Source organism: Lacerta agilis, chromosome 2 (assembly GCF_009819535.1).
Source record: "Lacerta agilis isolate rLacAgi1 chromosome 2, rLacAgi1.pri, whole genome shotgun sequence".
Classification (NCBI taxonomy): Eukaryota; Metazoa; Chordata; class Lepidosauria; order Squamata; family Lacertidae; genus Lacerta; species Lacerta agilis.
In genome coordinates, this window is record NC_046313.1 from 110901771 (window position 1) to 110924501 (window position 22731).

General features: G+C 46.8%; 1 protein-coding gene and 7 non-coding genes across 8 annotated transcripts; 2 read left to right on the forward strand and 6 right to left on the reverse strand.

Annotated features, from left to right (window-relative positions):
- Window positions 1–3007: 3007 nt before the first annotated feature.
- TRNAM-CAU lies at window positions 3008–3079 on the forward strand. Its single transcript has one exon. It is a non-coding gene; the product is annotated as a tRNA-Met (tRNA).
- A 700-nt stretch (window positions 3080–3779) lies between these two features.
- TRNAS-GCU lies at window positions 3780–3861 on the reverse strand. The gene has a single exon. It is a non-coding gene; the product is annotated as a tRNA-Ser (tRNA).
- Window positions 3862–3880: 19 nt separating this feature from the next.
- TRNAN-GUU lies at window positions 3881–3954 on the reverse strand. Its single transcript has one exon. It is a non-coding gene; the product is annotated as a tRNA-Asn (tRNA).
- Window positions 3955–5912: 1958 nt separating this feature from the next.
- On the reverse strand, window positions 5913–5985 carry TRNAV-AAC. The gene has a single exon. It is a non-coding gene; the product is annotated as a tRNA-Val (tRNA).
- A 598-nt stretch (window positions 5986–6583) lies between these two features.
- On the reverse strand, window positions 6584–6655 carry TRNAE-UUC. The gene has a single exon. It is a non-coding gene; the product is annotated as a tRNA-Glu (tRNA).
- A 242-nt stretch (window positions 6656–6897) lies between these two features.
- Window positions 6898–6970, reverse strand: TRNAM-CAU. The gene has a single exon. It is a non-coding gene; the product is annotated as a tRNA-Met (tRNA).
- Window positions 6971–8384: 1414 nt separating this feature from the next.
- TRNAF-GAA lies at window positions 8385–8457 on the forward strand. Its single transcript has one exon. It is a non-coding gene; the product is annotated as a tRNA-Phe (tRNA).
- A 2556-nt stretch (window positions 8458–11013) lies between these two features.
- On the reverse strand, window positions 11014–20578 carry LOC117042839 (zinc finger protein RFP-like). Its single transcript, XM_033142497.1, has 8 exons — window positions 20068–20578; window positions 18283–18378; window positions 17653–17883; window positions 16789–16811; window positions 16168–16286; window positions 15090–15122; window positions 13972–14001; window positions 11014–11707 (listed from the first exon to the last, which is right to left on the reverse strand). Exons 1-8 carry the CDS (start codon window positions 20497–20499, stop codon window positions 11181–11183), a joined length of 1491 nt encoding a protein of 496 aa, XP_032998388.1. The 5' UTR covers window positions 20500–20578; the 3' UTR covers window positions 11014–11180.
- Between the last annotated feature and the right edge of the window lie 2153 nt (window positions 20579–22731).

A 22731-nucleotide genomic window follows, 5' to 3' on the forward strand; every position in this document is an offset into this window, starting at 1 on the left:
ATAGGGTTTTCCTACCCTGTCCCTAAATCAGGCATTTCCAAAGTCCATTTCGGGGTGCCTAATCCAGCCCACCAGTCGGTTGAATCCGGCCCCTGTGGCAGTTTATTCCCTAGGGTAAAATCCTAAAAAAAAACCCTCAACAACATAAATTTTAAAAAAGCTCAACAACTTTGGGCTAAAATAGCTCAGCTGCACTGTGTACCACAGATGGGGAAAGTGCCACTGAGTCTTAGAAGGTGCCAGCGTGGTTGATGAGCAAAATTATGGAAGCTCTGAGAAGCAAGGAGATTTCTTTTAGACAATGGAAGCCTCGACCAACTGAGGGGAACAAAACGGGGAGCAAAGCTTGGCAAAGCAAAGCAAACAGGCAATAAGGGATGCACAGCAAGAATTTGGGAGAAAATCACCACAGCTGCAAAATGCCCCAACTGGTGAGGTGATCTGGGGATGGCCTGACCCTTTCTTCTGGCAAGGCCGCTCCTCTGGGTGGGTAAAATCCCCCATCTGCTGCACCAGTGGCAAAACCCTGCAGTAGGAAAGGGAAATCCTTTTCTTGATTCTGGGGAATCTTTATCTGGCCCCACCCCCAGGTCATCATTGACAAATGGGTGGGGCAGCCCACCTGCCAATCACTTGATGTTGGAGAGGGAAAGGGGAGGAGCAAGGAGGCTTGTAAAGACCTTCCTTGATTCCCCCTTTCTATCTTTAGTGTTAGAGGTGGGGAGAGGAGGGGTGGGGACACGTGCAAAAGATTCTGTGAGTCTCCCCTCGCTTCTCCTTTCTACCTGTGACTTCACAGGTGGGATGGAGAAAAGCAGAGAGAGTTTAAGGAACAGAGCAGGGTGGGTAGGCAAGGCTCCCCACAAACAGACTTCAGGTCAGACAAGGAGCCTGGCAAGCAGGGGCATAGCAAGAGGGGGCGGGGGGGGGCCTTGGGAAGTGCCCCTGCTGAGGGTGACACTTCGGGTGGCGGCCCCGCCCCCTGGACTTTTTTTTTAAAAAAAATTAAATTTTTTTAAAAATTTTAAGGCTATTTTCGGCACTGCCAGGGTGAAGCCGCAGGAGCGGCCAGCCAGGAGGGGTGTCACCCCCCTCGCTGGCCCACCCCTTGGCTCTTTGCCGAGCTCCGCTGCTGGCTGGCTTGCGGAGGCGGGGCATGGAGAGGGGCGGGCCAGCGAGGAGGGACACCCCCTCCTCGTTGGCCCGTCCCTCTCCCTGCCCCGACTTGCACTCCGCCAAGGGAGCCTGGGTGGCGGATTCGGGAGTCTTTGCAGCCCACAGAGACTCCCGAATCCACTGCCCAGCACCCCTTCGTGCAGTGGCTGCTCGCGCAGGCACAAGGAGCCGCGGCACGAAAGGGTGCCACCGCCCAGCACCCCCAGGGGCAGGGCAGGGCATTGCGTGCGTCATGACGTTAAGACGCACACACGCACCGCGATGCCCCGCCCCCGGGGGTGCCCTTGGGCTTTCCGCCCCGGGCAGCCAAGGGGCTAAGAACGCCCCTGCTGGCAAGTTCCCCACACCTGAGCCTCCAGCCAGTGTGGGGAAGGCCACTGATTGCAGGATTCAAAACAAAAAAAATTCCAATCAAACCAGGAAAGATATTCCACCAAAGCCCTTTTCAAGTAGCAAGTTTTTTGGTTTTTTTTTTAAACTAGTCTTCTCAATCCATTTCCTGTCAGGGAATCCTTTTGCTATGTCATCAGGGCAGGTCCTGGCCAGAGAGCCAAATTGCTGCTCTGTGCAGAGAAATAGTTTATTTAATCACTGGCTCAGTTTATTGTAAATATACACCTGAGCAGCGGAAGACAATACAGGTGGGGACCTGAGGGAGCTATTTAGGTAGAACAGGGTGATTAGGCCAACTTTTCTGAGCTGGTTGTCCTATTCGGAATTTGGAGAAAGTATTGTGGGCGCCAGTTGCAAGATGGTTGCTGCGGCAACAGGGCACAACACAAAATGGCTGCCCCATCTAAAAGAGCAGAAAAAGAGACAGAACCACAAAATGGTGGCATGGTGACCAGCCCCACTCCCACCAGCCAGTGATGTAGAAGCATTAGGACCAGTCCGATACATTTCAGCACTTGAGGCAAACCACAAAATGGTGCCTCAGCTGCCAGGAAAGGAGGTTGGGAGGTGAGTGAAGGTCTAAATCAGAAACAAGCAGGGAATAAAGATCTAAATCAGGAACAAAGTGGAAATCTTTACCCAACAGTTGAAGAGGGAATCAAAGGCTGTCACTGGGGGTGGGGGGGGGGTGGGGTATTACTCTCAATCATGCTGGGAAGGTGCAGAGCCCAGGAGACCCCATAGGACAGCCCCTGCCATTTCTTCCCAAGGGTGAGGGAAGACCAGCAGCACCAAAGAGTGGGCTGAAACCATCACTGCTACTGTGGCAGCGGTGGCAGCAGAAGGCAGGGGTGTTTCGAGGCAGGGGCAGAGGGGCAGTCCACCCCAGGTGCCATTCCAAAGGAGGGGTGACAAAATGCCAACCCCAAATCGGCGGCACCTCCCGGAGCGTGCACCGCTCACCGCGCACCCCCCAGGACGCTCACCACACTCCCCCGGGGGTGGCACGTCACACCCCCTCGGACGCGCGCCGCTCCAGGTACCGGAGCAGATCGCTTTGCCTTTGACAGCAGGAAATGCACTCCTTAGAGGATGATGCCTTCCTCTGCCTTTTACCTCCCAAGTAGCAAAGACAGCATAGCTAGCCGAGTCGATGCTGCAGATCCTCCACCCAGCGGGGGAAGTGTTGATGAAGGCGAGATTCAAATTCACATGTGCAAGGAACAATGGATTAGCTCCTCATCGCCTTCACCATGCCAACCCCTGACCCCGGTAGGATTAGACAACCTTATTTCTGGTTAAGAGCCAGACATGCTAACAGATTGTGCCGCAGAGAGCTGAGTGGTTCCCCACCACTACTGCCAGCCTCCCTTGACCTGAAGTTTCTCTGCTGGAGCTGAATAGATGAAAAGCCCCAGGCCACTTTCATGCCCCATCCAGCAGAGTGGCGCAGTGGGAGCATGCTGGGCCCATAACCCAGAGGTCGATGGATCGAAACCACCCTCTGCTAGGTGCCAATGGCATTTTGCTTTTCCGTTAGACATCACTCAAAAGAAAACGGTGAGAGGCATTTGCTTCCTGCTACTGGCTGGAATGCTTTGTGTTAAACAATTCCAGATTCTGCAGTCCTCTTGTTCTCTTCCAGCAACAGACTTAGAGCTTACTGCCTTCTCTCCAGGCAGTGATGGTTCTGGGGAAGGCGGCCAGCAGAGAAGTCTTTCCTTCAAGAGGCCAAGTCCTTAGCCTCTGCTGTGCCTCATTGGAGCAACTCCACAAAAAGATCCCCATTTAGCGTGCCAATGGTATAGAGGCATTTTGTGAGATTGCCAATCTTGTAGAACCTGTCTTCAAGTTCTACACTTTATTCTGACTCTTACCTTTTCCAGGGGTCAAGACAGCAGAGCTAAGTAAAAGTTTCCACTACAGGGAACCAGGCAGAGGGCCTTCTCGGTAGTGGCGCCCGCCCTGTGGAACGCCCTCCCATCAGAAGTCAAGGGAATAAACAACTACCTGACATTCAGAAAATTCCTGAAGGCAGCCCTGTTTAGGGAAGTTTTTAAACTGTGATATTTTAAAATGTATTTTAAATGTTTGGTGGAAGCCGCCCAGAGTGGCTGGGGAGACCCAGCCAGATGGGCGGGGTACAAATAATAAATTATTATTATTCTTATATTCCATCCGGAAATCCTGCATCCCATGGGGAAAAGGGCCGACAAGGGTGGGATTCGAACCCACGCGTGCAGAGCACAATGGATTAGCAGTCCATCGCCTTCACCACTCGGCCACCTCGTCTATGAATCCTGCCCGCAGCCGTCCCTGGGTGGGCTCGAACCACCATCCTTCTGGTTAACAGCCAGACGCGCTAACCCATTGCGCCACAGAGACCTGGGCAGCTTTCCTCGGCCTCCTTTCGCCTGAGGTTTTGTGGATGGAGGCGTTCATAAGACAGGCGGGCAGAGCTGGGAAAATGACATTGAGCCATCTGAAATAGCCTCTCACCACCAGCAGGTGCTTTTAACTTGTCTGTGAGAAATGATGAGCCAGTACTGCTTCAGACCCTCCAACTCTTTCCTATTTTCCAGGGATGTCCCCGATTTAGAGAAGCCATCCCAGTTTCTGATTTGATCCCAGAATGTCCTGGTTTTCCTTAGGATGTTCCTAATTTCACTGGAGAAATGTTGGAGGGTATGGAGTTATCCAACCCCCGAGCAGTCTGAAGGCAATCCTGTATAGGGAAGTTAAAAAAAAAAAAAGTTTAATGTTTTATTGTGTTTTTATTTATGTTGGAAGCTGCCCAGACTGGCTGGGGCAACCCAGTCAGATGTGTTGGGTATAAATAGTAAAATTATCATTATGGAATAGGACGTCCCTATTTCCATCAGAGAAATGTTGGAGGGTATGCTGCTTCTGCTTTGTCAGCAGTGAGGAGTCAGGTCAATGAGACCTATGCCTGCTGCTTCCGCAGAAGAAAAAGGCCCTTGTGAATTACCGTATAAGTGCAGAGGCATTATGGGAGGCTGCTAACTTCATTTCCTGGGCCTCCATCTGCACTATACATTTAAAGCAGTAACATACCATTTTAAACAGTCATGGCTTCCCTCAAAGAACCCTGGAAACTGTGGCTTGCTAAACAGAGCTGTAACTAGGGGGAGGTTGGCTTTTTTGTTTTTGTTTTTCCCCCCACTGAAGCCTCCAGAGGGCACATGGTGTGTGTGTGTGTGTGTGTGTGTGTGTATGTGTGTGTGTGTGTGTGTGTGTGTGTATATATATATATATATATATATATATATATATATATATATACATACCAAACTGGGTTTTTGGTATAGTTTTTGGCCTAGTTTCGCCCCTGTGCTAAGGGTGCAGACAGTTCTTCGGGGACTCACAGAGCTACAATTTGCAGAGTGGTTTAACCAATGTTTCTTTTCTGGAAGGGACACAGGGGTACGCATACCCCTAAATATTTTGTGAATCTAAGTTTCGCCTCATTGAGGGGCAGTATTTCAATATGAGTAGGAAAATGAGAGTACCTCTAAACATTTTTTTAGGAAAAAAAGCACTGGGTTTAACAGTTTATTCCTCTTCCCAGGGGACTCTGAGAATTGTGGCTCTATAGCGGGGGTTATGTGTGTGCAAATTGCTCAATTACTCGAAGGGCAATTGAAATTTGTTAAAACTGTTATGAATTGTATTTTCTTCCTCTCTTAATTTTCTAACTTTCCCTGGTATAGAAGCTTTCTTGGTCCATATCTCTTTTTTGCATGCATTTTTCTTTATCTGCAGTACATATCGATCACAAACAGTGATTCATACACACAGTGGCGGAGGAAGCATCCGCGGCACGTGGGGCGCCAAACCCGAAGGCACCCCCCGGGGGGGCGGCGTGCATCATGACGCATGACACACGGGTGCTACGAAAGGAAAGCAGCCGCTTGTTTGCTCTGCCGCCGGCTGGTTTCCTCCCCCCACCCCTTTTAAGGAATTTTTCGGTGCTTGGCTGCAGAACCGTGGCGCAGAGGTGAGGGGCGGGCCAGCGAGGAGGGCCGCTTGTTGCTGACGTGACACCCCTCCTCGCTGGCCCGTCCCTCGCCTCCATGCTGCGGCTCCTGCTTTTCTTTTCTTTTTCCCCCCTTTCAGGGCTTTTTTCGCCGCTGGGCTCCCTGGGCGGAGCCGCGGCATGGAGGCGAGGGGCGGGCCAGCGAGTGTCACCCCCCCAGGGCAGTCCCCTGGGCAGACCGCCCCCTCCACCCCCTCGCTCCGCCCCTGCATACACAACTGATTTCTTGTTCATTTCATTGGCTGGGGTTTTGTTTTCAGTCTGGCTGTTGGAAAATAAAAGGGCATGTTTCTGCCCGGTTTCGATCCGGGGACCTTTTGCATGTTAGGCAAATGTGATAGCCGCTACACTACAGAAACCCAAGGGCAAAGGCTCCCCCATGCCAGCTTGCCCATATCTCAGTGCCCTTTGATAGCTCGGCTGGTAGAGCAGAGGACTGTAGGTGTGCAAGTCGAGGCATCTTTGCATCAAACCCAGCTTGAAGGAGTGCTCCCTTTCTGCTTTCCCAGTTGGGCATCTTTGCCTGCACCCAAACGCAGATTCCCCGATACAAGGTTTAAAAATGATTCAGGATGCTGATAAACAGGTAAGGTGATTTGTGGAAAGTTGAGAATGGGTTGAGGATTTTAGTTAGTGCTATTTCTTTGTTTTAAATACTGTAACTGATAAAAAATATTTAAACTAAAAAAAAGAAAGGATCCTCCGACTGGGAATCAAACCCAGTTTGGGGTGGTGACGAGAGTGCCAAATCCTAACCACTAAACCACCAGGTAGTACGACAGGATGGAGGTGTCTGCAGACAGGTTTCTTCTTTCACTCAGTGTGACCCAATGTGCATTGCAGGGGGTTGGAGTAGATGACCCTTGGGCTACCTTCCAACTCTACAATTCGATGATTCTGTGACCCATTGAAAAGGAGCCAGAGTCAGGCTAGTGCTCCTTCTTCTTGGCAAAAGGATTCCCTGACCGGGAATTGAACCCGGGCCGTGGCGGTGAAAGCGCCAAATCCTGACCACTAGACCATCAGGGACAGATGAAACTACCACCACCTCCCAGACTTTTCATTCCTTCACTCAATGGGCTTCGTTCATTATTTTTAAAGACAGTTTTGCTCTGTCCAAGCACACGGGCTTATCTGAGACACCAACACACATCCTCTCCCACCCAAAGCATCACTCCTCTCCTTGAATTCACAAGATAAAACACTTGGAGCTCTCTCTCAGAAAACAGAGGAGGCACACACCCTTTGCAAAAATAAAGAGATCTGCAAGCTGCCTTCTCTGAGGCTCGAACTCAGGACCTTCAGATTATGAGACTGACGCGCTGCCTACTGCGCTAAGAAGGCTGCACAGAAATATGCCTGAGCACATTTTCAATAGAAACCCATGTCAGGTGTAGCCACAAGAGAAAACCTTTCTGCAAGAGCATCACCTTCATGAGGGGAAGTGGGGGGGGGGGGGAAGGAAACACTTTCCCTTGCAGCATTTGGGGACTTTACAACGCAGAGAAGAGGCCAGTCAGAGAGGTGGCATGCTAGATTGTAAAATTATGCGCGGCATGGAGAAAGTGGAGGGAGAAAAGTTCTTTCCTCATAACCCTAGAACTCGTGAGCATGCAGTGAAGCTGAATTTCGAAAGATTAAGGGCAAGAAAAAAAGCATTTCTTCATGCACCACATTTAAAACAATGGAACTCATTCCCACAGGAAGCAGTGATGGCCACTGAACTGGATAGCTTTAAAGAAGGATTAGACAAATTCAGGGTGGACTATCAAAGGCTAGTAGACCATTGTGAGAAAAGGATGCTAGTGTTCAGTCGTTCAGTCGTGTCCGACTCTTCGTGACCCCATGGACCAGAGCACGCCAGGCACCCCTATCCTCTACTACCTCCCGCAGTTTGGCCAAACTCATGCCACTCGCTTCAAGAACACCGTCCAACCATCTCATCCTCTATCGTCCCCTTCTCCTTGTGCCCTCCATCTTCCCCAACATCAGGGTCTTTTCCAGGGAGTCTTCTCTTCTCATGAGGTGGCCAAAGTATTGGAGCCTCAACTTCAGGATCTGCCCTTCCAGTGTGCACTCAGGGCTGATTTCTTTAAGGATGGATAATATGTTTGATCTTTTTGCAGTCCATGGGACTCTCAAGAGTCTCCTCCAGCACCATAATTCAAAAGCATCAATTCTTTGACAATCAGCCTTCTTTATGGTCTTTTCAAGCCCCTTCGCCACGACAAGGCAGTGGGTCATTTGCCTGATCCAGGAGGGTTCACCTTATGTTTTTATGCTCCCTGTTTGGAAATCTGTCCCCCGCCAGTGTGGTGAGACTTGCCAAATCACTAGACCAGCCAGGTCTGGACCAGGGTGTTGCCGTTCCACTTCTTGATGGGCCTGTTATCTAAATTCAAGGGCTCATCTAGGCTTCCATTGGCGCCCTGCAAGACAGCAGCACACATTAATGACAACCAACTGTTCTGTGTCCAGCAAACAACGCAGTACTTCTTCTTTGGAAAGAAAATTACCTCCTCACTAGCTGTGCGAGTAGTGATGGGGTATCATATGAAGTCGCCAGTCCTGTGATCTGGGTTCGTGCATGTCTTCCCCTCTTTTTCGCCCCTTGGAGAGATGGGGGAAGCACAGCTATCCAAAGGTTTTGGTGCCAGGGTGCCTGGCCACTGAGGAAAAGATCCAGCCACCTCATCTTGCAACTTGGGAGTCTTGTTTCTGGGAGAAATTAGAATGGTGCTTGCTTTTGCCCTGGGCAGCCAAAGTAGCTCAGCTGGGAGAGCGTTAGACTGAAGATCTAAAGGTCCCTGGTTCGATCCCGGGCTTTGGCAAAGCTTTACGGGCCATGTTCCTTTTGCATAGTCCATTCACTCCCTTTGATGGACATTACCCCAAGGGACGCTCCCCTTGCTATGTGGAAAACTTTGGAAAAAAAGGAAGCTCTCCTTTGAGCCTGGGATGGTGGGATGCTGATCTGTTGTGCTTTGTTCACATGGGCCAAAATCCCACTGACTGGGGACTCTACAGCATAAAATGTCTGCCTGGCTGTGCCATCCTTCCCTCTCAGAAAGGCAAAACACAGAGGAACGAATTCACCACCAGCCGGAACTTGAACCCAGGTCACAAGGTTGGGAACCTCAAATGTCTCTACACCCCTGGTGTAGCTGATGAGAACCGTTTCTATCTGGAGGTGGAAAGCTTTAGGAAAGTGGCAAGGAACATGCAAGTTCCCCTACACCCAAATGAGGTTTTAAAATATGTATTTATACTATTGATGAATTAGCCCTGCTGGAGAGATTGTCACATGACTAGAGGGTGAGAGTCCTGCTGACCTTTAGAAATGTTTGGCAAAATACATCTTTGCCACCAGTGGAAAAGGACATCTTTTCTGTTTCTGGGTATTTGAGGCAGAAGCAAAAGGCAGCATCTGCCTAGCAGAGGGAGGTTATTGATACAGCAACCTCTGGGTTATGGGCCCAGTGTACTCCCCTGGATGCAATATTACAAATGCAGTTTGCACCATAAATTGAAAGGTGGCATTTATTGGTACTTTTACGCTCACTTCATTTCCTGATGATCCCTCAGATGGCATTCTCTTTTCACAGCTGCTGCACAGTCTTGGCATCTTCACTGAGCTATCCATCTTGACCCCAAGATTTCTTTCCCACTCAAAACAAAATAGAAAATTCTTTCCAGTAGCACCTTAGAGACCAGCTGAGTTTGTTCTTGGTATGAGCTTTCGTGTGCATGCACACTTCTTCACTGTTACAACAATCAAGATCCCTAACTCACCACCCATGTCACCCAGAGTCTTCCCTTTCCCGCTCTCAGAAAACACAGCTGAATACAGTGGTACCTTGGTTCTCAAACTTAATCTGTTCCGGAAGTCCGTTCCAAAACCAAGGCGCGCTTTCCCATAGAAAGTAATGCAAAATGGATTAATCCATTCCAGGCTTTTAAAAATAACCCCTAAAACAGCAATTTAACATGAATTTTACTATCTAACGAGACCATTGATCCATAAAACGAAAGCAATAAACAATGTACTGCAGTCACACAATCAATCAGTACTTGAACTGGGTTCCACACAGTCACAAAAACAAACAAAAAACCCGCAAAAACAAAAACGCAAAATAAATAAATAAATAGATTGACCTCAGCGTAACACTCAAAATGGAAGTGTGGCACTCAAAACGGAAGCATAACATTCTAAACAGCATGTTCAGCTTCCGAAAAAAGTTCGCAAACCAAGTTGTTTGAGAACCAAGGTACCACTGTACACGCTTGGCAAAAGTGAGAGAGCTGCAAGTTGCATTCTCTGCGGCTCAAACTCAATAAGGGAAGAAGAAGAAGAAGAGTTTGGATTTGATATCCCGCTTTATCACTACCCGAAGGAGTCTCAAAGCGCCTAACATTCTCCTTTCCTTTCCTCCCCCACAACAAACACTCTGTGAGGTGAGTGGGGCTGAGAGACTTCAAAGAAGTGTGACTAGCCCAAGGTCACCCAGCAGCTGCATGTGGAGGAGCGGAGACGTGAACCCAGTTCACCAGATTACGAGTCTACCACTCTTAACCACTACACCACACTGGGGCAGACATTGGTGTCTCCTTCCCATTGCGGATGGGGGGGGCAGTGGGTAGGGCAGCTCATGACAGGTCTGGTCAGAGGCACAGCGAGCACTTTTTGGTTATGGCTCTGCCCTCCTTCCTTGCAAAGATACACACCACACTGCGGTCACTGATCTTTGCACTGTGGCAAGACATTCTCCTTGGGAGAACACAGAAAATGTAATCTTTAGGAACAGTTCATTCATCTCAGAAAGCCCAATGCAATGCAAGTATACTTGGAGGTAAGCCCTGAATATGTAACCCTTGTCATTTTCTTGTGGAGCAGGTAACTGGCATCCCCTCCTGCCCCTTCTGAACCACATTTCACAGATGGTCGGGTTGCACTTGTTCCCCTTGAGAAGCTGAATTATTTCAGCTGGGAGAACATTAGACTGAAGATCCACTGAATTCAACAAGTAAGTTTCGAGATAGAAAAAGCTGTATTTGCAAGGGTGGGGGGGTTGAAGTTTGTGCCCTATTCAAGTTATTTGTGTTTTCTTCCTATCTGAGTTCTCCGGAGCAAGGAGCTTTCCTGCCTGATGTGGATGAAGGGGTTAATTTCTAGAAATCTATTAATTCAGTAATGTGTGCGTTTGAATAGCTTCGGAAGGTCTTGGGAGGAGAGGAAGGTGGAGAAATGAAACCAGGACTGAAGGTGATGGAGGCTGAACCTTTTTGAGAAAAAGATTATTTATTCAGACTGGTCAAGTGTTACTGTTTCCTTAAGATCTCACCTGCAGAATAAATTCTGGAAAGGGAAAGGGAAAAGAAAAACACACAACCACAACCACAATTTATTGACTATTTTGTTATTTCTGCTCATTTCGACTGGAATGAATCCTTCCCAAAGTGCCCTTGAGAGGCAAATACTGTTGTTGTTTTAGTCTTGAGTCATTCTGGTCCAGAGAGAAACTCTTGCTGGGCCTGTGAGGCGGATTCCATCTCCTCAGGAGATCCTGAAGTGGGTTTTATCTCCTGACAGGTGAAAGAAAGGGAGGATGGTATCTCCAGAGAATGGGGCTCCTGAGAACGTGTAGAGTTCGGTTCCGGAGTCAGCATCAGAAAAAGACACCTCCTCCCCTTCATAGTCCAGAGTCACCCGGATCCTCTTGGGCTCCCAAAACAGGGACAGAGGAAGGTAATCAGGGGGGTCAAAAGCCATGTACTCACCTCCCGACTTCCCCACAGCCCAGATCCCTCCGTCAGAACTTAAGGCAAAGTCACCCTTCCTCTCTGCAGATTTCCTAGTGACCCCCACAGTCCAATAGACCCACTTTCCCTCACTTTCCACAGTGACTTCCCAGAAATGGCAGCCTGCCGTGAATCCTTCATGTCCCAACACAGAAGTACGGCTGTTGAATCTCTCAGGATTATCGGGCAGGTCTTGCTCTTTGTCTCCATATCTCACGCTTTTCCGATCCTCAGATAGGATGAGGTTGGGATGGGCTGTGTCTGGATCCAGAGTGACATTTGCTGTTGGGTGGGGGGGGAGGATGAGGGAAAGAGGAGAGAGGCAGGATCAGCCGAGAGTTAGAGACAGATATCCTGATCTAAAAAACACCACAGGTACCAGATTTCCTCTATAAAAAGGGGGGAGTTCTTTGCCTCGCATCTAAGATTAGGAGTCTTCCAGACTCTCATCAGAATAAATACATTCCTTTTGGATTTTGAATCAGTTTTGTTCTTTTTATAGTCAATGCATTTTTATTGTTCCCCTCCTTTCAATCCAGGTATCTTCCAAGAAGCAAAATCACCCAGGAAACATTATCCTATGCCAGGCTTCTTCAACCTCGGCCCTCCAGGTGTTTTTGGCCTACAACTTCCATGATCCCTTGCTAGCAGGACCAGTGGTCAGGAATGATGGGAATTGTAGCCTCAAAACATCTGGAGGGCCGAGGTTGAGGAAGCCTTTCCTATGCCCTTTTAAAATGTTTTTTTGTTTTGTTTTGTTGTCAGGCTATTGGGTTGTTGTTTTTATTGTTATTATGTATTTTGTGGTTTTATATCTTTATTTTATTCTGCGAAACCCCCCGATGATGATGATGATAATAATAAATAATAATAATAATAATAATAATAATAATAATAATAATAATAATAATAATTTATTATTTGTACCCCGCCCATCTGGCTGGGTCTCCCCAGCCACTCTGGGCGGCTTCCACCAAACATTAAAATACATTTAAAATATGTATTTTAATATATACTGCCCTACACCCGATACCCTTGGGTGTAGGGCAGTATATAAATTCAATAAATAATAAGAATAAGTTACAGGTAGGTAGCCGTGTTGGTCTGCCATAGTCGAAACAAAATAAAAAAAAATTCCTTCCAGTAGCACCTTAGAGACCAACTAAGTTTGTTATTGGGATGAGCTTTCGTGTGCATGCACACTTCTTCAGATACACTGAAACAGAAGTCACCAGATCCTTTTATATAGTGAGAGGGTGGGGAGGGGTGAATTGCAACTTATTACCAAACTTAAAACCATGGAGAGACCTGGTCTGAATAGAGACATTGGATTCTTATACATGATATAGCTGTTTTTAAGCCATCTCACCCCTTGCTTTTTCCTGTAAGGCCAATTGCAGTTGTTAACAGTCCAGAGGTAGGACTAAAGTTGCTTCAAGGGTAACGTTTCAATGAGGAAAACAATGTTGGGCAACCTAGCAGATACCCTTGCATTGTGAAACTTTTCGTAGAAGCCTTGTACCACTAACATGAAAATTTGCTTTCCTGGTGCATGCTAAACGCTCTTTAAATAATGTTTTGTCTTTTGCAGTTTTCATTGTAAAGCTGATTCATTGTCCTGAAATCGCACCTGCATTTGTATATTTAAAGACCTTGAAACAAGCTGTGCAGGACATTGAGGAAAAGTTGGCTACGGTGGGGTACCTATTGAACTAGAGCTAATACCATTATGTGCACAGCTCCCACTCACAATCTCCACGGCAGGAAGGTGTTTTTCTTTTTAAAAATATGAGGCAAAAAAAAAAAAAAAGACAGCACTGTGCCTCCACAGTGAAGCGTCTCTTCCCAAAGTTGCTCTGGAAGCAGAAGGATGTTTAGGGTGGGCTGTTTCTTTCTGGCCCCTTCCCACTAAGACCAACTGACCTGACCTTGGTAAGCCATTTCAGACTACAGATTTCTCCCTACCAAATCAGCCATTAGCACCTGTCTTCTTGGAACTGCTTTTTAAACTTCCACAAGATGAAGCCCTCCTTAATAAGACCGGGGGTGCAGACAGTGCTGGATCTGGCCAGCAAAACAGATCTCCTTGTGGGCTAAATTTGCTAGGTGGAGGCTATTGACAAGGCTGCCTCTGATTCTCGGGTGATGGAAGCCAGAAACTGGAGAGAGACACTGCCTTCCTGTCCTGCTTAGGGGCTTCCTGGTGGCATCAGTTTGGCTCCTGCTGGAAAGGGGATTTTGGATGAGATGGACTCTTGGTCTGACATAGCTGCGAAGTGCTTTGGTCACATAAAGCAAACAAACTATCTCTAGGCAAGAAGAGAGCTTAGTCTTATACATCTGGGCAGTTTCTTTGGGGGGGAAGCCCTCTTCACATCCTCTCCCCACCCAGCCAGCACATTCAATCCCAGCCTCTCTGCCTTTGTTATACATAGGGAAAATCCAAACAGCAGGGCCAGAGTCAAGTTCTTAACTCTGCAGCACAGACCCCATGAAAGACCAGCCCCAACCCCTTCTGTGAATTTAGGCCTCCATGTGAAACTTACCTCTCTGAAGATTTATGAGTAATGGATCATCTGAGGAAGCAAAAAGATATAATGTTTAATCTTGTTACGAAAGTATTACATCATAACCTAGCATCTGTTGTTTCCTTATTTCAAGCAGAAGATTAAATCAGAGAACAAATAACTGCAAACAAGAAACAGTATGACTAAGAAATGAAAGACACTAACATGATGAACTAGATGACCCTCGGAAACCTTTACAACTCTACTATTTAAAGCTTCTATGTGAAAACCAGAAATGGTGCTCCATAGTAGAAAATCGCAAAATAAAATCAATTTGAATTCATGAATGAAATAGAGATCTATACTGGATGACTGGAAGGCCGGAAGTGCCATTTCCCTCTTTTAAAAGGATCCAAAGGAGAGCTGAAGGAAGGTTAAGATCTGCCCCAAGTATAAACAGGTGGGAAATAGCTACTGAAGCTGGAATTTTCAAGAATGATGACAAACCAAATTCCAGAGGAAGAACTGGCAGAGCTTTAAAATGTACCGTATTTTCCGGCGTATAAGACGACCCCCAACTTTTCCAGTTAAAATATAGTGTTTGAGATATACTCGACCGCAGATTCTCCACCCGGCGTATAAGACGACCCCCGACTTTTGAGAAGATTTTCCTGGATTAAAAAGTAGTCTTATACGCCAGAATATAAAGGGTCTTATGCAATGGGAAGTCCTCCTTCATAAAATGGGGTCGATCTCATAAGACGTATGAGTCCTCTAAGACTCTTGAAAGGTACTGTAAGTCTTTGAAGTCCCCCCCCCCACACAATCAAGTGATATATAAATTTTATGACATAACGGTAGATAAAAATAAAAGTAAAAAATCACGTGGAAAACCAGTGAAATGACAGGCAGGAATGGAACTCTTCCATTAGTCCCAGATTGATGTGCAGGTTCTTCACAGGGAACAGCTATGCCCCCAATCCATACCTTCAAACCCTCCTCCAGTTCATTCATGAGACATACAAAGAACCCAAACACCACTAGAGGACTGCTGCACAGAGTTACGCCATTGATGGGGGTCCCAAAGTCTGCAGAACAGACCAATGAAATATCAGTCCCCTTCCCTCCTGTGAAATTGTTCTCCCCATGAAATTTACCTTCCTGAAGCTGTTCTTTGAATAACAGAGCATCTGAGGAAGCAAAAAGATATAGTGTAAGGGCAACACCGTTCCACCTGAAATAAATCTCCATACAAAAGTAACATTTCATAACGTAGCATCTTCAAATTCAAGAAAAAGATTAAGAAGTAGAAAAAACAATTATAAACAAGAAAATCATAGGAAGAATCTATGAAAACCACGAAAGCTTTAAAACTCCGTAATCGTAAAGCAAACTTACAAACATCAGAATAAAAATATTAAGCATAAATCCTGATATTCTCTGAGTTTTGTCACTACAATTGGTGTCTGGAGTGGAGGGCTGGAGAGGAGGCAGCACAATAGGAATCCTGTAAAAGGATGCAGATTGGAGATGGAGGCAGCCTTAACATCCGCCCCAAAGTGGTGGGAAAAATTATTAAAGCCAAAATTGTGAAACATAAGGAGAAACGAAGGTTGATCAGGAAGGATTGAGAGAGATCTCATACAAAAGAAAGCCCTTCCTCACAAACCTTCTACAAATCTTTCAGATTGTTAACAAGCATAATTGTGCCCTTTGATGCTCATGTGCTCCTGATTCCATCCTCAATGTGGGAACTCTCAGATCTTGATGCTTGAAGCACTAGATATTGCAGCTGCAGGGGGACGTCTGAGGAGGAGACGGCTCAGGCCTTGGCTCCACTGCTGAGAAACAAGCCTGAGCAGGAGGCAGAGGGGGAACTGGGGGCTTCTCAATGCCCTTTGACTCCATTCAGAGCAGGAGAATCTCCAAAAGGACAACCCCAGATTGTGTAGACAGGGAACCAAAAGGAAAAGGAGGTTCCATATAATTGTAAACAGATGCACACTGGAGGAAAAAATCCCGACTTTGCTCGATGTTTCAGGCTTTCTTTACCAGATCCAGAGTGACAATATACACAGGGGAAAGGAAATGATGGCTGGAGCACCAAGAAGGAAACTATCCTGGTGGTACCCTGTCTGCAGCAGGAATGAAATTCAACGCAACAAGAGCCTGGCATGTTCAGTTCTGAACTAATATAACACCCAGTGTAAAATCCTTGCAGGCAGTTTTCATTACCTTCAAATTGTTCCATGACATCCTCCACAAGGATATTTATATCACAAAATTCCGAGATCCTCTTCTTCAGCTCTGGAAAGAAAGCCAGTGGATTCTCTTGATTCTCCCTTTTCTCATACCTGGTGAAAAGAAAAAACACTGTTAGCCTGTTCAAATCCACAATTCCTAGTAGCTACATGAAAAAAATGGAATTGAGGGAAAGAATTGCAGAAAGCTTAGAGGGACAGGCAGGCATAGAGGGGAAAGATTCTTCCTCACTATTAACTCCACAGCCAGACATCACAAGGCCAGAACAGCAACCCCAGGCCTCTGAGTGTCCCCACTGATGTCTATTCAAAGAACAATGAATGAATTTAACATGCAGGAGGCAGAGAACAACCACCAGCTCTGCATGAGGTGATGGGGGGGGGGGGGGAAGAAGGCAGAACTCTGGCCCTGATTCTTGCAAGGAGAATTGGTGTGCTACAAGTTCAAATGAGGGGGCCCTGCTTTTACCTGTGAGGTGCTGCAGGGAGTGAGTCCTACAATCTCCCCCCAGCAGCCCCTGGAAAGCCATGTTTGAGGTTCCTGCATCCCAGCCTCATGGAGTGATACTAATGGAAATGAGCCAGATCCACTCACCTCTGCAAGGTGCTTCTCACATCCTAGAGGGGAAAAGAGAAGGGAATTCATTGCACACCACAGGCCACACTAGGAAGACCCCCTCAGACCCTGGAGTGGAGGAACAGCCTGGCCCTCGGATGTCAGTCTGCCTGATACATGACAAAATTTTGGGTAGGGAATCAGCCAATTTCGCTTTCTCTCAGTTTTCATTTTTCCAATGTTAAGTTCTTAAGTTACCCAGTCTTAAGTTCCTGAGGACTGAAATGGGTTTTTTTCCTCCCTGGGGTAAGATAAAAAGATATGATGACAAGGCCTTAGTTGAGTCAAGACAACATACCAGCGTAAAGGTACTGCAAGATTTGTTACTTCATATGACTAGTAGCGCTGGGTGACCTTTGTGAACATCTCTGTACTCTAGGCATCTCACAAGAGTCCCTAAAACAATGGCGGTTGTCCCTTGTCTGCCTCTGGGTGAGAGAGGGTGGGGCGAGAGGGAAGGACAATCTCAACGCCTAAAACCTGGGGTGTTAAATGCAGAAACTGCGCTTAATGCTAAGGCTCACTTCTCGTTTGCTTAATTTTATTTTTCCTTTGATCCAAACCAGCCAAACCAGCCTCTGGGAAGCCCAGCACAGGCCATGAAGGCAGCATGGCCATGTTAGAAGGCATTAGGAGGCAATTATTTTCTGCAAAGAGCAGAAAACCACATCCAGTTCCATCCACCACAATAGAATTTCTAGTCTGCATTCAGGTGAGAAAATCACCCCAGCTCTCCTGGCTAGAGCCTCCATATACTGAGCCCCATACTACTTGTATAGATGAATGAGGCACATAAAAGTTTGCCAGGAGTGAAGCCTTGTGCTGCTCCTGCCACCATCTTACCTGCAGGAGTTCATTTGCTGGCTTCTGGCGCTTCTCCTCCAACTCCTGGATGCTCCTTTCAAGAGAGGAGAGTTCGCCGGAGAATCTGGCCAGCTGCTCATCCCTCTCCCTTGCAATCCGCTCCTCTACGTCCTCTATCTGATTCAGCAGGTGTTTTTCTTGTTCCTCCAGGAACTGGCGCAGTTGCCCGAGCTTCTCCACCGTTTTCTGCCTCTCCGTTTCTGTCAATTTCTGCAGGAAGCAGGAAGAAATAGCAAAAGAGGAGCCCAGTCTGGAATGTGTATTTACAACATCAGAAGGAGAGACAAGAGAATCAACCACAGGGATGCCACGTTTGATTTTTCAGAGACATAAAACCAACACCTAGCTAAAGAAGGTCTCTTCTTCAGGCATTAAAGTAAAAAATGGAGGGTGGTGGGAGGTTGAAGGGATGAACACACTCTCTCTACCCTCTCCACTGACATTTCTATTGCCTTCCATTTTGTTTATGGACACAGCATAAAGCAAGAGCCTTGTCATGATGTGGAAAAATGAGAAACAGGGAGAGGCTGAAATGGGCAGATTTCCCATCCCTACTGACTTGATTCTTCAAGTAGTTGTTCCTTCCCTAATAATCATAGTGATACTTACAAGGAGGTCTTGGCTTTCCTTTTCCAGGTCCGCTTGATAGGCCAGAAATTTCTCTCTCTCTCTCCTCAGGATCTGCAGGCGGCTGCTGATCAGTCCCTAAAGAGGAAAGAAAAAACTCAGCCTAGACAGAAAGAGATGGAGAGATAAATTGACTATTACCCTGACTTCTAGTATGCGGTGGCCCTGCTCTTAATAGTTTCTCTCCCTCTTCTGTTTTACTAATACTTTTAATATGCAACAGTTTTTTGTTGTTCAGTCGTTCAGTCATGTCCGACTCTTCGTGACCCCATGGCCAAGCTCATGTTAGTAGCTTTGAGAACACTGTCCAACCATCTCATCCTCTGTCATCCCCTTCTCCTTGTGCCCTCCATCTTTCCCAACATCAGGGTCTTTTCCAGGGAGTCTTCTCTTCTCATGAGGTGGCCAAAGTACTGGAGCCTCAACTTCAGGATCTGTCCTTCTAGTGAGCACTCAGGGCTGATTTAAGAATGGATAGGTTTGCTCTTCTTGCAGTCTATGGGACTCTCAAGAGTCTCCTCCAGCACCATAATTCAGATTCATAATTCATAATGCAACAGTTAATGCTTGCATTTTTATGTTTTAAATAAATGATTATAGATAAACTGCAAAAGTTTGGATAAAAACCATAAAAGATTTATTGAGGTTGTGGGCATTTTTAGCGGGCTTTGCAACCTCGCTACCCTCCAGAAGTTTTGTTTAGGGAACTTTTTAATGTTTGAAGTTTTAATGTGCTTTTAATATTCTGTTGGGAGTCACCCAGAGTGGCTGGGGAAACCCAGCCAGTTGGGTGGGGTATAAATAAAAAACAAAAACATTGTTATTGTTATTTATATTAGCGTAAAATAAAAAATACAAACGAACAAAAATATTCAAAGTCACAAAACATAGTGGTTATATCTTCCACATAAACAATAGACTATGTAGAAAAACGAAAGCTGCCAGGGCTGGCCCAATACATTTCATTGCCTGAGTGTAACCATAAACAATGGTGCCCCTTACCATGTCTCACTCATACAAAAAGCAAGTATTGTATTTGCCTTTTTGTATTTTCAATTTTTCCCACGGCACACCAGGCAACATCTCGTGGCACACTAGTGTGCCGCGGAACAGTGGTTGAAAAACACTGCCCTAGTGGAGATGCAGCCCTGGGAGTTGGAAAGGACTCAAGGGTCATCTAGTCCAACCCCTGCAATGCAAGAAGCACAGGTAAGATTTGTAGATTTAGTGCAGCATGCAATTTATGGCTCCTATGCGATGCACCCACCCTCAGAGACAAGTCTTGTTAGCATCAACGCTGCTATCATTTTATTATCCCAAAGAGTAGCAGTGTTGCACCAGCGCAGAAAACAACAATGAGAAAGTCCCAAGACTTCAGAAGCTTACTATAGGTGCTGCAATGTGCATTGATAAAATTTCAAATCCTTAAAGGGAAGGGAATCAATTTATGTGTTTAAGGGTACTATTCCATCCTTACTCAGGTGCAAGCTCCACTGAACAACCAGCATGCAAAATTGGATCCAGACAATTAATTCCATGCCTTGTCCAGAAGAAGTGTGCATGCACACGAAAGCTCATACCAAGAACAAACTTAGTTGGTCTCTAAGGTGCTACTGGAAGGAATTTTTTATTTTATTTTGTTTTGACTATGGCAGACCAACACGGCTACCTACCTGTGACTTGTCCAGACCTGTGAGCCACAGAAAACCACCCAAGAAAATCCAAAACTATTCCCTACCCCGCTCAAGATCCCGAGTGGTTTCCTACCTTGTACTCCTCGTAAGCCTCCTCCAGAGGAATCACCTTGTGATTTTCATGTTCCTTGGATTTGCCACACACCACACAGATGGGGGCTTCATCCTCCTTGCAGAAGAGCTTCAGGGGCTTCCGGTGCTCCTTGCAGACTTTCCCTTTTTCTCTTTCCTCCTTCCCCGCTTGGAGGCTGAGCTTCTTGATTAATTCCACAATGTTTGCCAGCTGCCGGTTGGGGATGAGATTCTTTTGCTGGACTGTTTTGCTGCATCGAGGGCAGGAAGCCTCTGCCTCCGATTCCCCCCAGCACCGGATCAGGCAGGATCGGCAGAAGTTGTGCCCACACTCTGGGATGGTCACTGGATCCTTGAAGTAATCCAGGCAGATGGAGCAAGTGGATTCATTACGGAGATCCTGGACGGGACTCCCTACAGCAGCAGCAGCCATGGCTCCCACGCGCCAATTTAAGAGTTAAATGCCACTTCCTCCGATCTCACTTCCTGGGCTTTTCTGCAAATGACTCCGGAGCTTACTGTATTGCCCACGTGATTTATTCTTGCTCGTTTCCTCCTTGCTTTGCATTTCTTATACAGTACGGTATATGCATGGCGGTACACTGTCCTGAGAAGGCAATGTGTGCGTACTTTTATAAATAAATAAAAAGAAGGAAATCCTTGGCATCGTGCAGCAGCAGCCTCCGCTTTAAGGAAATCCACCTCCCGGAGGGCAGAGCTTTGTAGCAGCCCGAGATCCCTGCCCGCCCCGCCCCCACCTCCTGGATTGGACATCTTGACCCCCTGCTCAGCTCTGGGATCTGGTGTGGGTGGGCAGAGATTTTTCAGGGGAGGGGCTGCCCTTTCTCCCCTGCTTCCTTGAAATATTTCCAACAGCGTCTGAGAACTGCATCAGAAAGTACCTCCCATAAACGCTGGTGGAACTAGGAGTGAATTAAATTTGTTTTGGGTAAAATGGGAAAAGGGTAAAACGCGGATCTAGACGGATCCTCATGGATCCTCCACATTTTTACAAATAACTCCAAAAAATTTAGTGTCAAATCACATCTAGAAGCCACGTCTACAGTCTGGAGTATAAAAAACGGGAATCCAACACTTTGCTGCGCTGTAGCACCACAAAAACATGGATCCGAGGCATGGATCCACATGAATTCATATGATTTTTATATTGAAACAAAATAAAACCACCATGATACTCTAGACCAAATATTAATCTCTAGGCAACACCCCAAAAAATCACGTTGCCACTATTCCGTGAGGCTGCAATGGCGCAAAAACATGGTTCAAAAACGCAGATCCTCATGGATCCTCACCCTTTTTGCATTGGGCCACCCGAAACCCACCGTCACATCGCATATCAGGGGCGTACCCAGGATCAAAACTAGGGGGGGGCAAGCCATGGTCGCCCCCCCCCCCCGTTTTCCCAGAATTGTCGACCTTTTGGCTGGCGGGGTGGCATGACATGGGCCCAGGACTCCCGTGATGCAGGGGGCAATAACCAGAGGCGTAGTAAGGTTAGGTGCAAGGGCATCTTAAGCATATCCGGCGCCGGAGTACAAAGATCCCTCCGGAGGGCGCCTCCCATTTCCCACATCATACATTCAACACACATTTAAAGCACATGATTTCACCCAGATAATCCTGGAAACTGTAGCTTCCCACTCACAGAGCTACAGTTCCCAGGATTCTCTAGAGGAAGTCACGTGCTTTAAATGTGTGGTCTACTCTAGAACTGGTGTCAGCGGCTGAACATCTGCTTGACATGCGGAAGGTCCCTGGTTCGGTCCCTGACATATCCAGGTATGCTGGAATAGGACTGCATAAAAATCCCAGAGGGCTGTTGTCAGTCAGTGTAGACACCATGGAGCTAGGTAGGCCAGTGATACAACTCTGGCTAAGTTATCCCTCTATAAAAGTAATATTTCATTTCCTCAGGTCATGTGTCCCTTGTTAAACTGGCAGAAAAGGAGGGGCCCCACCCATTTTTTGCACCTGTCCTGCCCACCACTAGTATGCCACCCCTGAGAAATGGCCCTTCATGGAAAAGATTACCCATTCCTGGTTTAAACTACCTTGATATGTTTTATGAGTAAAAGTAATCCTAGCTTCATTCCAGAATTACAGTATCTGATGTTTACATAAACATTTTGGAAACAGATTTGTCAGCGGTTGGCTTTATAATTTCTCAAACTTTTTGGAGTCCTCTGTCCATAGGAAGCCCAAGTGAGCCAGTAGTATTTACTCAAGTTTGCTTGGCATTCTTCTTCCTCACTTACTGGAAAATTAAGTGTCTTCCTTGTATTTTTGAAGTAAAAGGTAAAAGGTAAAGGACCCCTGGACAGATTAAGTCCAGTCAATGGCGACTATGGGGTTGCGGCGCTCATCTCGCTCTATAGGCCGAGGGAGCCAGTGTTTGTCTGCAGACAGCTTCCGGGTCATGTGGACAGCATGACTAAGCCGCTTCTGGCGAACCAGAGCAGTGCACAGAAACACTGTTTACCTATTTAACTACTTGCACTTTGATGTGTTTTCAAACCGCTAGGTTGGCAGGAGCATGAAAAAATTGGATTAAGCAAATAAGAGAGCCAGGGAAGTATAGCAGTTAAGAATGTTGGGCTAGGTCGGACCTGAGGGAGGCCCAGGTTCAAATCCCCACTCAGCCAAG

Coding starts and splice junctions, on each gene's coding strand:
- LOC117042839 (XM_033142497.1), bottom strand. CDS start 20,499: ATGGCTGCTGCTGCTGTAGGGAGTCCCGTCCAGGATCTCCGTAATGAA. Junction 17,884..18,282: donor AGGAAAGCCAAGACCTCCTT/GTAAGTATCACT, acceptor TGCTTCCTGCAG/AAATTGACAGAAACGGAGAG. Junction 14,002..15,089: donor CAAAGAACAGCTTCAGGAAG/GTAAATTTCATG, acceptor TTGCTTCCTCAG/ATGATCCATTACTCATAAAT.